We start from the raw sequence: 15,160 nt of genomic DNA on the forward strand, positions 1-15,160 counted from the left end.
CTTGTGCTGAGTGAACTGTGATGGAGAGAACACTGTGCCCATCAACCCCAGGATCGTTAAAGATGTGGCATTGGTACGGGGTGGCAAACACTACAAATCCCAACAAAGATACAGGTCCACAGACGCTCATCCAATACCTTTGGGGCAAGCTCTGTCTTGGTAGCCAGAGGCCTGTGGAGTTCAGGGGCCGGGCAGCTCACCCTAACTTAGCCTCAGTATTCCTACAGCTCACACATGTGAACATCCCCATTGCCTAGAATAAATCGATACTATCAATGGAGTCGTGGTACTTCCCATAAGCTTCATTGCCAATGAGTCCGCACCCAAATTAGAAAAACACTTGCATGGATTTGGGAATTAGGGACAAAGGCTGTGGTCTGTATCCGGAACCCAACCCAAAGACACTCTCAGCAACCACGCGCCTTACCCAGGCCAGAGGAGGACGACACGCTCTCTGTCAGCGAAGATGTTTCTGTCTGATCTGCCGAGAGTCCTTCCATTAGGGGCAGGGACAGCTCCGAGGAGGGCACGGACGAGTCGTAGATGCCCGAGTCTCGAGGCATGTCTGAGGGGCTGGCGGCTTTCCCGGGGTGCAGCAGTGGCCGCAGGACCGAGCCGCCCCCCGGCCCGGGCCCCGCCTCCGCATCTTGGTCCAGGCCCAAGTGTGGGCCCTCCAAGGGCGAGTCGGCCAGCACCCCGGGGACCGCAGCCTCAGCCTTGAGGCAGAAATCGCCGTCGGGCCCTGGTTTGCACATGACATCATTTAACACCAAGCCCGAGTCAAACTTCTCCAACACTGGCTCCCGGGAGTGGAGGGGGGGAGGACGGAGGGGGACGAACTGCTTCTCAAACCAGTCGGGCTCCTCATCGATAAACTGGTGCATGTTGCATATGGCGACATAAAGGGACCGGCCGGACTTGCTGCGAAAGTAGTTCCTTCTGCTCACCTGTCCGGGGTACTGCCCCGGCTCCGGGAGGCCGTGGTCTCGGGAGTGCAGGTGGGAACAGAGCTGGGGAAGGTTGTCCATGAGCTTGTACTTGGTGCTCAGGTCCAGGATGCCGGGAACATCGCCCTCACAGGAATAATCGAAGTAAACGGCGATGAACTTGCTGAGCTGGGCTGAGGAGCTCTGCTTGGCCTGGCGGAGCTTTTCAGCGATGGCCGACATGGCCACCAGGAAGAGCTCCCCTTTCCCCGAGCCCCGGCCACTGCCCTTGTGCTTGTAGCTCTTCTTGTCCACAAAGTACTTCATGCCTTTGGAACACACCACGATGATGAATTGGGACTCGTGGATCTTCTGGATGACCCATTCTCTCTGCCCTTCTCTGCAGAGGCTGAAGTCCTCCCACAGGTCCAGAGCCACCTGGAAAGAGAACACAGACCTCACTCACCTATACAGCCTGGGGAGTCGGGTAACAAAAACAAGAGGGTTACAAGAAGGTCCCATCATTTGTCCTTTAAGTATTATCAGCATTGCTGCGTGCAGGTTCTGGGATGCTGGGATCTGGGACCAGCTAACATTTTGTGGGTGATAGTCACATGCCAGGCCCTCTGCATTGTGCCCTTGTTTCAGCCTAATGTGGGGGCCATTCCTGCTCTCACCGTTTGAGGGAAAAGACGGACGCACAGAGCTTCTAGCAACCTGCCAAAGTCCCATATCCCAAGTGAGGCCCTTAAGGGACTTAGAGTGTGCTAGTGAGCCCCTTGAATGGGCACCCTGGGGTTGGTCTATGGCGATGAGTGCAGCAGATCCTGAAGACAAAGCTGGAAGGTGATGATGGATGGGTCTGGGTGAGGGACCCCAAAGCAGGCAGAAAATGGGGCTGAGGTCTGGATGTCAGAGTTGGCCATGATGCTGGCTGACTCACATCCAGACAGCGTGATGGACAAAGAAGACCTCCTTGGCCACTCTCACAGCCCCAGGGTCAACTATGCTGTTTACCAGTCTGTCAATGGCCAGAGAGGAGGGTGGTGGACTGCAGTAACACAGCCACTCTGGTTAGCTCACCGGTGAGTGACTGGCACCTCCCACCGTGACTTCATAGCAGTCTTTGGGGGTCATATCCATATTAGACCTTTAACCCCAAGGAGGTTCCGGGAGCTGGGGGGAGGGGCACCAACAAAGGAAAGAAAACCAGGCACGCATGTGCCCCTCAGAGGGCTTCACCTTCTCAGATCATTTTCATCTGATTCTGCTGAAAACGTCTCTTCGCAGTTTTATCAGCCTCTTTCTTTCTGTAGTTCAGAAATGAATTCTCAGTGGCTATGCCTGAATGGGAGCCACAGTCTCTTACGGGAAAGGGGATTCTGAAATAACTCTCTCTTCCTCTTTGGCTCTAAAGAAGAAGGTCCCCAAGATCCACCCACTTGCTGAAAAGAATCCTGAATTGTCTTATACTCCCTTAATTATCACTAGTATTATACATTCTAAAGGCTAACGGAGAGTATAACCCAAGCATTTCTAAAATGTTCCCATCTTTGACCCAGCAATTCCATTTCCAGGCTTCTAGCTCTGGAAAATCATCAGAAATGAGGCAAAATTGAACTACTGAGATGTTAAGCAAGATGAAATAACTCAATTAGAATGAATTGATATTATGGATCATGTGGTTATTTAAAATTGCATGGTGCAGCCACTCTGGAAAACAGTAAGGAGGTTCCTCAAAAAGTTAAAAACAGAACTACCCTACGATCCAGCAATTGAACTACTAGGTATTTACGCAAAGAATACAAAAATACTAATTTAAAGGCTGATGTTTATAGCAGCATTATCAACAATAGCCAAATTATGGGAAGAGCCCACGTGTCCATCGACTGATGAATGGATAAAGATGTAGTGTGTATGTAGATACAATGGAATATTACTCAGCTATAAAAAAGAATGAAATTTTGCTACTTGCAATGACATGGATGGAGCTAGAGAGTATTATGCTAAGCAAAATAAGTCAGTCAGAGAAAGACAAACACCGTATGATTTCACTCCCATTTGGAATTTAAGAAACAAAAATGATCCTAAGGGGAAAAAAGGGAGAGGCAAAACAAGAAACAGATTCTTAACTCTAGAGAACAAACTGATGGCTACCAGAGGGAAGGTGGATGCAGGGAAGGGGTGAAATAGGGGATGGGGATGGGGATTAAGGAGTGCACTCGTTGTGATGAGCATTGGGTGTTGTATGGAAGTGCTAAATCACTATATTGTACACCTGAAACTAATATTACACTGTATGTTAACTGACAGATTTTAAATATAAACTTTAAAAAATAATAAAATTGCAGTTTACATAGAACTTTCAATAGTATAAAAAGTTATTAAATGAAAGGACAGAAAAAACATCCTAATCCACCCCAAATGCAAAACTGAATGCATGAGTTCATCTATGTAGAAAAAAACTGGGAAGGAAATACACCAAATATTAACTGTGGTTCCTCTTTCTCCAGGGTGAGATTACAGGCCATTTTTGGAGTCATCTTTTTCAGTTTCGAAAATTTCTAAAGTACTACACTCATAATTGGAAGACATTTTCCCCCTGAGGCTAGTTAGTTACAAAGCAGAGCACATGGGTCGTCTGAAGACTGTGGCACCAGCGAGAGGTTGCAGTTGGTTTTTCAGTACCCATTTGGATCTGCCCATTACCCCAGCTTCAGGTGTCAGCCCTGTAATTAGGTGTTATGGACACTAGGGGGAAGCCTTGCCCCGTGGAAAGACTAAGAAACCTACCGGCAGCAGTATCAAAGCACAAATAACTTTCATAACACAGTTACTGTACAGTTCTTGCATTGGTAAGAAACACAGTGCGCCTTCCGTGAGAGCTTCAAACTTCCCTCTAAAATTAGCACTATGACATTTTAGAAAAGCTACATATTCATCGCTTAACTCAGGAGAACAGACAAGAAACCGGAGCTGACCATTTGAGTCCTTGACACATTATTGTTCTCCCTTCTTAGCAAAACTCCTCCAAAGCATTGTGGAAACCCACTGCTTGATCTTCCATCCTCTCTTTGACCTGGCAAGGCTCACCAAGATGTCTTGAGTGACCAACTTCCCCCGCTCCTGTTGCATGTTCCCAGGATACATGCCATTCCCCTCCATGCAACTGCACGGTCTTCTTGATGTTTATCAAACTTCCTGCCAGGTAGGTGCCACAAAAGGCTTTTGAACAGGAGTCTGAGTGTCAGGGTTAGAACTAAGGGTTAGGAAACATTTAGTGCTGGTGATGGGCAGGACAGACTGAAGGAGGAGTGTGAGGCTGACCCCAATTTGGAAGGGAGCTAGGCACTGGGGGAGGGCAGGTGTCACCCAAGGAGGTCTAGAGGGAGGGAGAGAGCGCTGAGAGCATGGGGGCACATGTCCTGCCCAGGGAGAGAGAAGAGACTTCAGATTCCTCACCTCACAGCCACAGAAGTCCTGGAGGAAGTAGGCAAAACACCGGACAACGTTCATGTGATTCTGGCCATCTTTGCTGGAATAGCAGAGGAAGACCTTCGGCCTCGGCCGGAGCCTCTCCCTGGGGAGCACCGTGGTGTACGAGGAGGACTCAGAACTCTCTTCATCTAAATGTGAATATATATTTTCTAAATTGGAAAAGAAGATAGGGTTGATGCCTACGAGCAATGCTTTGTCCTGTGCCTTAAGACTTGGGACCTAATGCCATCTTCAAGAAACAACAGTTGATACTCCCAGTCCCCAGCCCCTGGGGTCCCCACTGGAAACAGGACAGCTGATTTCTCCAGTGAAGCAACAAATACCTCGGGTAAGCCGAGAAAACTGCCGGGGCCACTCTGGTCAGCAGAGAGCACCCAGAAGCAGGTCTTGCAACCAAGTGTACCTACCAGACCAATTAAGCACTAACAGAGCTGACCTTTAAAAAAAAAAAAAAGACAAAAAATGAAAGAAAACCCTTTTATTGAAGTATAACTTACAAAGGTAAAATGCATAAATCTTAAGAACAATCTCAGTAAGCTTTTATCTAAGTATATACCTGTGTAACCATCACTCAGATCAAGACAGAAAAACATTTCCAAGGTCCCCAAAAAGTTCCCTCCCAACACCTGCCTTTTATAAGTCATCAAGCCCTGCCTCTACCCTTACTCATACTTTTAGACTTCATTTATGTTCTTGAATTTACCACCCTGACTTTGGGAACAGAATTATGGCTTCATGTTCACGGCTCCCGAGGCTAAAAGTCAAGCATCTTAATGGTAGGAACTACAGGACCTATGGGGCCTCCCAGATGCCCATCTGGTTGGGGGCCGGGGTGGGGCGGTGGTACCAAGGGCCCAAGGAAGGACTCCCAGGCTCCCTCTGTTGGCCGATGTCTTGCCAACCTGGGGGGAAAACACAACACAAAGAGATACCTTGTTGTTTCTTGCGGCACATCACGGTGAAGAGGGTCGCAAATGCCGAGATGACAACCAGTGGCACAGTGATGGCAACAGCCCTGATGGGCCCCGCCCACGGGGAATGCGCTGGGAAATGTCAAAGTCAAGGCTTGAAACAAGCAGCTCAAGTTCAAGGAGAATTCTTTTTCTCCCCCCCCCTTTTTTTGTTTTTAAAGATTTTTTTTTTTTTTAAAGATTTTATTTATTTATTTGAGAGAGAGAGAGAATGAGAGACAGAGAGCATGAGAGTGGGGAGGGTCAGAGGGAGAAGCAGACTCCCCGCTGAGCAGGGAGCCCGATGCGGGACTCGATCCCGGGACTCCAGGATCATGACCTGAGCCGAAGGCAGTCGCCTAACCAACTGAGCCACCCAGGCGCCCTTTAAAATTTTATTTTATTTATTTTTTTTTTAAATTTTTTTTTTTTTTAAGATTTTATTTATTTGCAAGAGAGAGACTGAGATAGAGAGAGCATGAGAGGGGGGAGGGTCAGAGGGAGAAGCAGACTCCCCGCCGAGCAGGGAGCCCGATGCGGGACTCGATCCCGGGACTCCAGGATCATGACCTGAGCCGAAGGCAGTCGCCTAACCAACTGAGCCACCCAGGCGCCCCTAAAGATTTTTTATTTTTAAGTAATCTCTACACCCAATGTGGGGCTTGAACTCACAACTCCAAGGTCAAGAGTCCCACACTCCACCAACTGAGCCAGCCAGGTGCCCCTCTTTTCCTCTTTTTAAACATAAGCTGTGTAACAGGTTCTGGGAGCCCTGACCACATTTCTCTAGTTAGTACTGGTCTGGTGATTATAAAAGGACTCTTTTTAAAGGGTTGTAGAATACTATTCAACAATTAGAGTTGCTGGGACAGTAAATACTTGTGAGTGAGAATTTTGCCCTAGGAAAACTTGCCTCCCACCACTTTTCTTCCAAGGACAAGTGACTATTTGGTCCCAGCTACACACAGACACACACCAACCACAGTGGCCTCTGTCTTCTAGGCATCGACATTAGGATGGAAGGAAAGTCGGCTTTGATGAAATATCATTTTTTTAGAAGAGTGAGGCGGGGGGCGGGGCGCAGAGGGAGAGAGACAGAATCTTAAGCAGACTCCTTGTGCTCAGCATGGAACCTGACACAGGGCTCAATCTCACAACCCTGGGATCATGACCGGAGCCAAAGTCAAGAGTCAGACGCTCAACCGACTAAGCCACCCAGGTGCCCCTGATGGAACATCTTTTAAAAGAGAGGAACTCAAATGCTGTGTTTTGATTTTGTAAACCATGAAGTACAGAAAGTATCAAGTAGCGTGGTCTGCCGTAGTCCAGAGCCAACATTTCACACAGAAAAAAAATCATACCTGGCTTTAAGACATAATGCATCACTTTTCTTGTTGTATTAGTGTCATCCACCAGCTGCAAAACAGAGGATGCTGTATCATTATTTTTTTTAAGTGATAACATCTCAACAGATTTCATTCATTTTTCCACCTGTGGACAGTGGGGGGAAGGAGGAAGGAGAGCTGCTGCCTATGATCATTTATGAGCTGAGACCTGACATTAAATCAGATAAATCTCTGCTTTACCACTCAAACCCCTCAACCTCATCACCTTCCATGAATCAAACGTTGTTCATTCACTGATGAATTCAGCTGGTGAGTTCCACATTCTAACACTCCTCCGTTATAATGGCATCCTACAACTAATTTTACTGGGCCACCATTAATGCTTTCAGAGGGTGTGTCCATTCAAAACCACATACTGCTATCAAGTCGTACAACCAGTGTTTCTCCCAAAATGTTAAGACATGTTGACTGTCTCTGAATAGCAGGGCTTTGGACAAAATTTTTCATTTCCTTTTCGATTTTTCTTTTATCCCTATTTTTGTAGTATGTTTGATACTGGAAAAGGAATCTAAACTAAAAGAAGAAAAATATTATCATTTGCTTCCTTTTTTCAGTGGTATTTAGAACTTCATGTGTACTGATAAAGAAAATGTCAGCAGAAACCTAGAGAAGTATAGGCAGATATAATGGGCAGAAATTTTCCTTTCTGTTTTACTAAAAGTTTTTAGGGACACCTGGGTGGCTCAGTCGGTTAAGTGTCTGCCTTCGGCTCAGGTCATGATCCCAGGGTCCTGGGATCGAGTCCCACATCGGGCTCCTTGCTCAGTGGGGAGCCTGCATCTCCCTCTGAATGCCTCTCTCTCTCTCTCTCTCTGACAAATAAATGTCTTTTAAAAAATAAAAATAAAAATTTATAAATCTAAATTTTTTTAAAACATATTTTTGTAGTATGACGGTGTAGGAGCCCAGGGCAGGTTGCCCCAGTAGGTACCACAATGGCCTACTGATAAATATTTTGTAATGAAGCTACTGGAGAAAGAAGTAGTGCAAGAATACTCAGACCCTCCCTCTGTCCCCCTGAAAGCAGGAAATAGATCTCCCATATGACAAATACCCTCACTGTTCTGAGAAGTAAAAATGACATCCTTATTGTCTGAGATAGGGACTTTAAAGTCGAGAAAACTGTAGAACAATAACCTTGTTACTTTTTCTAATTTATTACCTCAGCCTAAATTCCACTTAGAATTCCTTACTAATTAAAGCTCCCAAACATCTATTTTTCTTTATCCTGTCAATTCTTCACAAATTTATTATCTCTTTGTCCAAAAGCATAAGAACTGTGCCTGCCTTTGTCATTTCTTTGGGTTTCAATTTCATTATTGGGCCTCTGTGCACACTCAGTAAGACTCTGGTTTTTTTCACCCCTTAATCTGTCTCACGTCAATTTAATTCCTAAACCAGTTGGAAGAACGCAGGGAGGAAAGAAGGAATTTCTTCCTCCCCTACAAAGGAATACTGTATAGAAATTCTAAATCGTGGTTATGTGGACTATACGGTTTCATAAAAATATTTATATGAAATACTTGAAATACTGAATGAGAAAAATCAAAGACTAATTACATATAAACTTTTTAAAAAGCATGTTAAGGACCACGTAAAAATACAACTGTGCACACCCTCAATGGCTTGAAATTTTAGTGTTGTAAACAGTTGAAATTCTTCATGAACTAGATTCATTCTGTAGAATTAATAATAGGGCTTTCCTGAGTTATACATACCTCAATTATATAATCCCCAGGAGAAACATTTTGAAGGAGGCAGCTGGTTGTCTCTGTATTTTGCTCCTGCAAAGAAACAACACAACACTTTTAAAACTCACTTCTTGGATAAGGGTCATCTGGACCTCTCTTTTCCCCCAAAGCTGAAGGAGACTTGCCACCAGTCTTGACCATGTTCAGAATATATCAATTAGATCAGAAAGCAACCATATTTATCTGCTACACATGATCTGAACTTCACTCTGATAAAAAGGCCCAGGAGAGCCCAGGACCTCCGTCATAGTCTATACTTAGTTAGTGGCACCCTCAGCAGGACTATTTCATTTGCAGACAAAGAAACTATTTAGAATACCCTTTATTTATTGAAAGGGTGAGGAAAGAAATTACCTGCCCATGTTTGTGCATATTTTATGTGCCGTAATTTTGACTTGAGGTCAATGACAGAGGTGAGAGCCTACAGGAAAGCAAAATTCAACAACACAGAAGCATGTCTAGGAAGATGCTAGCTTCTACTCTCATGACCAAAAACCTCTCTTGGTGCTTGCTGAGGCCATCTAGCTAGCAGCCCTGTGCACTTCCACAATTCCCCCTCTTGTTGACCGCCCTCAGTTTAAGAACTTGGTTGCTGAGTTTCTACTTAACTTTGGTCTATGTACAATCAGTAAGCCACTGAAATCCTAGTGGCTTAGCTCCTAGATGTGGTTTTTCCACTGACTAGCTGTGTGACCTTGAGCAAGCCAGGTGACCTCATGGAGCCTCAGGTCGCCCATCTGTAAAGTGGGGCGACAGCAGCCTCTGTTGCATAGAGTTGTAAGGATTCAGTGAGAATAAAACTTGGTGACTGGCACACAGTGAGCACCCAGTGAATGTTTAAAATAGAGCAGAATGAACTAGAAATACTTAATTCTTTTGGTTCCTTGGAAATACCTTTCCCAGGCTTCATCACCCTTGGGATAGCTGGGGTGTAGATAACTGGAGAGTGAGAGTTGTCTCTGAGACACAACATTCTGGAATATCTACCAACTGCTGAGATAAAGCCTCATGTTCATGTTGAACCTCCAAATTCCGGGCCCAGGGGTCACTTTAAAACATCTAGTAGGGGCGCCTGGGTGGCTCAGTCAGTTAAGCGTCTGCCTTCGGCTTGGGTCATGATCTCGGGGTCCTGGGATGGAGCCCTCATCGGGCTCTCTGCTCAGTGGGTAGTCTGCTTCTCCCTCTCTCTCTGTGCTCTCTCAAAAAAAAAATAAAATCTTTATTTTTTAAAAAAAAAAGATTTTATTTATTTGAGAGGAAGAGTGACACAGAGAGAGAGCATGAGAGCGGGGAGGGTCAGAGGGAGAAGCAGACTCCCCACTGAGCGGGGAGCCTGATGCAGGACTCGATCCAGGGACTCCAGGATCATGACCTGAGCCGAAGGCAGTCGCTTAACCAACTGAGCCACCCAGGCACCCAAAAAAGTAAAATCTTTAAAAAAACAAAACAAAACAAAAACATGTAGTATTCCTTAATGTACACATAGCAGCTCACCTGTTTACAGGTCTTTCTCTTGAAAGGCCCTTCGTGCTTGAGCTTATAGTGAAGATAGAAGAAACGGAAGCCAAAGGTGTGTGGCGCGTGATCGAAGGACACCTGCATGTCCAAACCGTGCTGAGTGATGTTCAGGTTCCGAGGCTTCCAGACTGGGAGGAGGAAGGACCCGGAATGAGCACCCAGAGGCCACCCTGACCCCACCATGCGGGCCAGACCTGATGGACGGGAACAGCTATACTTACAGGGCTTACAGGCCAGGTTGTCCGGCTGTAGCAACAGGTCACAGGCTATGAAGAAAGACACATATTTTTTACTTTTAGTACAGTTTGGCATTTTCCTCATCCAATAGTTCAATAAAATACAAATACACGGTGCTGGGTAGTGTTGGGAAAAGTATAAAATACATCAATTCAGCAATTCAGTATAGTGTAGTTACATCTTATGAAAATTTAAATTGTACAAGATAAAAATATGAATGCAGTTCATTTTACGCCAGATAAATGGAAACAGTGTCAAGTCACCCAGACTCTTGAAGCTTGTCAAGCATGATAGAGGAGTTTCAAGGCCAGCAGCCAAGGGCAGCAGGACTGTGTTCAGGCTGCTACCACAGGGAGGCTCTGGTTTAGCCGTGAATAGAAATAAAGCCAGCCCCTTATCCACTGTACAGGGGTTTAGGCCCAAGAGAACTCTGGAGTGATGCTGGTAACTGTCTTGGGATTGTTGTAACCTTTGCTAGCAAATGCTCTGATGGAGTCTAAAAATGGCATGGAGACAGAAATCTACTAAGTAATAGCACCAAAGCCAACAGGGCTTTGAAGCAGGGCTTAAACGTGATGCTAACACAACGAGGCCAAACAGCCAGTCCAGGATGCCATGCTGCTCACCCAGGGAGAACCCTCTGGCAAATGTCCATCCAATGTCGAATCCAATCCAAAGAAAAGCAAAGGCAGCATCAAAATCACAGGGCACCGAAATGGTGATAATGGCATCTCCCACCTCTGCCTCACCCCCAAATAGACACATTGATTCTGATGGGAAAAATTAATCTTAAATTACACTAGTTCTAATGAAGGCAAGCTTTTCATAAACATATCTGAATCCTCTAATTGGTTATGTGTCAGGCATTGAGATGTTGTAAAATGCATCTAGTCTTCACCCTATGGAATCATATTTTAATTAAGAAAATGAGACCAACTGTTATAAAATAACTTTGCTGCACAGAAAATAAAGTTTAAAAAAAAAGTAAGAAAAGAGAAGAGAAGGGAAGGGAAAGGAAGGGAAGGAAAAGGAAAAAGAAAAGGAAAAGGAAAAGGAAAAGGGAAGGGAAGGGAAGGGAAGGGAAGGAAAGGAAAGGAAAGGAAAGGAAAGGGAAAGGAAGGGAAGGGAAGGAAACGAAACGAAAGAAAAGGGAAAGGGAAGGAAAGGAAAGGAAAAGAAAAAAGAAAAGGCAAAAAGAAAACACATCCTGTATGTTTCTGGAGTATGAGTTTGAGTTGAGTATGAGTTCTGGAGTTGAGAAGAAAAACATCACAGAGGGGGAGGATGGCTACAGGGACGTAGGAAGGGCTGTCACAGTGGACTGCCAGCTGACCATCGGGGGCCTGGAAGGCCAGACAGAAAGCCCAACTAGGAAGGCAAGAGGGATAGCTACAGGTTCCAGGACGCCTGGGCACCAAATCTGAAAGCAGGGATTCAGGTTGAGGAAAGACCCACCACACCGCATGCAGAACAAATGGCAAAGGGAACTCAGCACAGTTGGCTGCAGAGTGTGGATTCCAGAGTCAGACTTCTGGGTTCAAATCCCAGCTCACCAGAGGCTCTTTACCCTCTGGGTGTGTAATTCCACATCTAATAAGTGGACATGGGAGGATTAAATTCTTCGAAGGGTCGTTATGGGGGTAAATGGAGTCAGTATTTAGAAAGCATTTAGAACAGGGCCTGACACATAGATGTTAAACTTTCTAGAAAGAGGCAATCTCAGGGTTACTGATTAACTGTCTTAATGTAGTCCTGAAAACAGGCAATCACAGAAGCCACTTTCCTGATGACAGGTCAAAAAAGATGGAATTATTTCATGCTCTACCCTTCATCTCCAAAATCAACTTCTACTTTTTAGGACTGCTTTTTTTTTCCAAATGGTTTTAATATATGGCTGTCTTACAGCAGCTGTACCCCTCCCTCCCCCCAAAATAAGCAAGCATCATGACTACTCTTGAACAAGTTGGCAATTGGTGTCTCTGGTTAGGTGTACTCTGCCTAGGCCAAATCTTAATTTTAAGAATTGCTTTTCTGGATGGTTTTGTCCTCGTCATGCTGGTTTCATACCAGTATTTGGTGGGCTCTTGAATATATTCCTTGGAAAAGTCATTAGGATTAGGAGCAGTCTCATCATGGGAACCAGGCAAGCAGGCCATACTCACCACGGGTTCTGAAGAAGAAAGGGTGGTAATTGCTTTCATTTTTAATGGAAGGAAAAGGGACAATCTTCACAAAGTAATCTGTTTCAAATTTCATACTCAGGAAAGGTTGAGATTCCATTCCCTAAAAGGGAATAAAAGCAGACACGATATCATGAAGAAATCACCCACCCCTCCACCTACACACCAGACCTTCAGGCCTCTCTGACGGTCACCCACACACTCTTCCAGACCTGGGGTCTATTTTCTGGACCACGTTTAACTGAAATAAAAGATCAGCAAGGCTGCCTGTTCTTTGGCAAGGAAGCCATGGCTGGTTAACACGGACCCTCAAAACTGGTGAGGAAGAGCTCACATACTCTTGAGAGCACAAAGCCACCTTCCAGGACGTGTAACCCGAGAGGTGTGTTTACCAGCGAGAGGTGCTGGAGGGATTCTCTGGGTGTGGAGCAGGCTTGAGGTGTTGAGCTATTTCTTGAGGTGAGCTATTTCTCACCCACCTTGGCAGGAGGGGTGGACCCCACAGCCCCTCCTTCTCCAGTTTCACCGACATTCAATAGACCATTCAGACCCCCAGAACAATGGCATGTCTTCAGGAGCACATTCTCTGCGTGCGACTTACGGTTCTTTTGAAGCTACTGTTTAGCTGCTTTGGGTCCTTTAGAATCAGTTGTTGGCACCGTCTTCCCTCCGACTTCAGCTCCTCCAGTATTACTCGAAATCCTTTTAGGAATTCGATGCCTAAGCAAAGCAGAATGCTTTTATGAAAAGCGAACCGAATTACCTTTGAACACACTTTCCTTCCTTTGCCAAGATTACCGTCCTTCCCACCTACATAGCAGAGTTAAAGGAATTCTAACTTTGGCCAGAATATCCGAGTTTTACAGAAAGGAAAACCACATGCCCTGCATTCCTCTGGGACAGGCCAGGTGATTTTCTCTGTCCCATCATGACTCGTTAATTAACTCTAATTCAGCCAGCCATTTCACAAATGCCCACTGCCTCTGTGACATTAGGGTTCAAATAGTTAAGCTCAAGTCACAATTCATCCTAAAAGTCTAGAGTGGAATATATTAATTTCTAGGTCATCAGACAGGGTGTATTCAGCTGACAATAATTCCCAATGCTGACCAGGAACTCCCCCCAAACCATGTTTCTGCTTTAAGTTTTCATCCTGTATTTGCTGGCATGGTTCACTGAGTCATGCACAAAATTCCCAACAAAGTGTATGTCTGCACCCAAGGGGTTCCTAGGCTTGAGATTAAATAGTTTAGAATGCCTATGTGATTTACAAAGCAGTTCTTGCTCTAATCAGGCCTGAAAGGCAGACACCCAAGGGCTGCCCAGTGTGTGCTCTTCATACAGCCCTCAGAGGCCCCGAGACGCCCACCGTGCTGCTGAAAGGCGACGGCCCAGCCTCCTGCCACCTGAGGAGTAAGCTCTGCTGATCACAAGAGCCAGCACCAGCGCTCTGCATCCCATGGAAACTAGCTAGAGCGGTCCCACTGCAGCTGGAGATCCCCAAAGCCGGCCTCAATTGGCGCGGTATCGATTTCGCATGCTTTCTGAATGCTACACAAGGGGACAATTTCAACCCTTGCCCTCGTAGCGCAAAAGTAATGACAGGATACAATTAACCAGGTGGGAAAAGTATTGATGGCAAAGGACAGGGAAATCTTTTTTGAATCCTATCATTATTTGATGAAGAACATATATTTTCCAGTGAGTAGGGCAAAGGAGTTACAATGAGAGCTTCACATTTTCGGGGGTCACAGTGTACAATGTGCTGGTACCGACTCTGCCACATTGCATTTTTTTTTTTTTAAGATTTTTATTTGTTTATTTGCCAGAGAGAGAGCACAAGCAGGGGGAGCACCAGAGGGAGAAGCAGGCTCTCCGCCGAGCCGGGAGCCCAATGCGGGGCTCGATCCCAGGACCCTGGGATCATGACCTGAGCTGAAGGCAGACGCTTAACGGACTGAGCCACCCGGGTGCCCCCCACATTGCATTTCAAGTACAAAGCTTCCTGTGCGGGTGAGAGCCAGCTGACCCCCAGCCCAAGACTCAGACATGCTAACAAGATCCAAGGTCTTTGACCAGCGACCAGTTAGCAGATCTCACAGGAACTTGCCTTCTGAGATTAAAAAAAAAAAAGCTGAACAAATCCTTATTATTTATACCAAGATTTAATTCATGCCATGTCCCCAGAGCTCCTGTTTAACAAAAGCTGGGTGATTAATAGGATTCAAGACTGTGTATCTCACAGTTTCATAAAAATTCATCAGCTGAGGTGGGAGTGGGTGGTTCTAGTCCTTATTTTTAAAAGACCTGCCTGAAAAACCTATGCCAAGTCTGGATGGGGTCGGGGTAGAAGCAGCAAATGTAAATCTTTTTTTTTTTTTTAAGATTTTACTTATTTGACAGAGAGAGAGCGCAAGCAGGGGGGCAGCAGAGGGAGAGGGAGAAGCAGGCTTCCCGCGGAGCAGGGAGCCTGATGCAGGGCTCGATCCCAGGACCCCGGGACCACGACCTGGGCCGAAGGCAGATGCTTAAGCAACTGAGCCACCCAGGCACCCCAAGCAAATGTAAATCTTAAAGTAACACCTTTATCACAATACCCTGAATGAATGCCTTATAGTTACATGTGTAGCAACTTCATAGAGCAGCTTCCAATGATGGAACTTATTTGCTCCTTTCCATCATTTAAAACTGGAT

General features: G+C 45.7%; 1 protein-coding gene across 4 annotated transcripts in view; it reads right to left on the reverse strand.

Annotated features, from left to right (window-relative positions):
• The window catches only part of IL17RD (interleukin 17 receptor D), a 69,846-nt gene that overhangs the window by 7,011 nt on the left and 47,675 nt on the right, over window positions 1-15,160 (reverse strand). For 3 of the 4 annotated variants that reach the window (XM_081819331.1, XM_081819348.1, XM_081819351.1), the window contains exons 4-12: window positions 13,068-13,186; window positions 12,449-12,569; window positions 10,271-10,315; window positions 10,026-10,177; window positions 8,499-8,564; window positions 6,736-6,790; window positions 5,357-5,467; window positions 4,389-4,573; window positions 428-1,364 (exon numbers count right to left, since the gene is read on the reverse strand). In XM_081819331.1, coding sequence (XP_081675457.1) covers window positions 428-1,364; window positions 4,389-4,573; window positions 5,357-5,467; window positions 6,736-6,790; window positions 8,499-8,564; window positions 10,026-10,177; window positions 10,271-10,315; window positions 12,449-12,569; window positions 13,068-13,186 — 1,791 coding nt within the window. The remainder of the gene's footprint in view (window positions 1-427; window positions 1,365-4,388; window positions 4,574-5,356; window positions 5,468-6,735; window positions 6,791-8,498; window positions 8,565-10,025; window positions 10,178-10,270; window positions 10,316-12,448; window positions 12,570-13,067; window positions 13,187-15,160) is intronic. The other variant, XM_081819339.1, reaches the window with a different exon arrangement.

The sequence above is a fragment of the Leptonychotes weddellii genome, chromosome 1 (genome assembly GCF_054177405.1).
Source record: "Leptonychotes weddellii isolate Sample4059 chromosome 1, ASM5417740v2, whole genome shotgun sequence".
NCBI classification, from domain to species: Eukaryota; Metazoa; Chordata; class Mammalia; order Carnivora; family Phocidae; genus Leptonychotes; species Leptonychotes weddellii.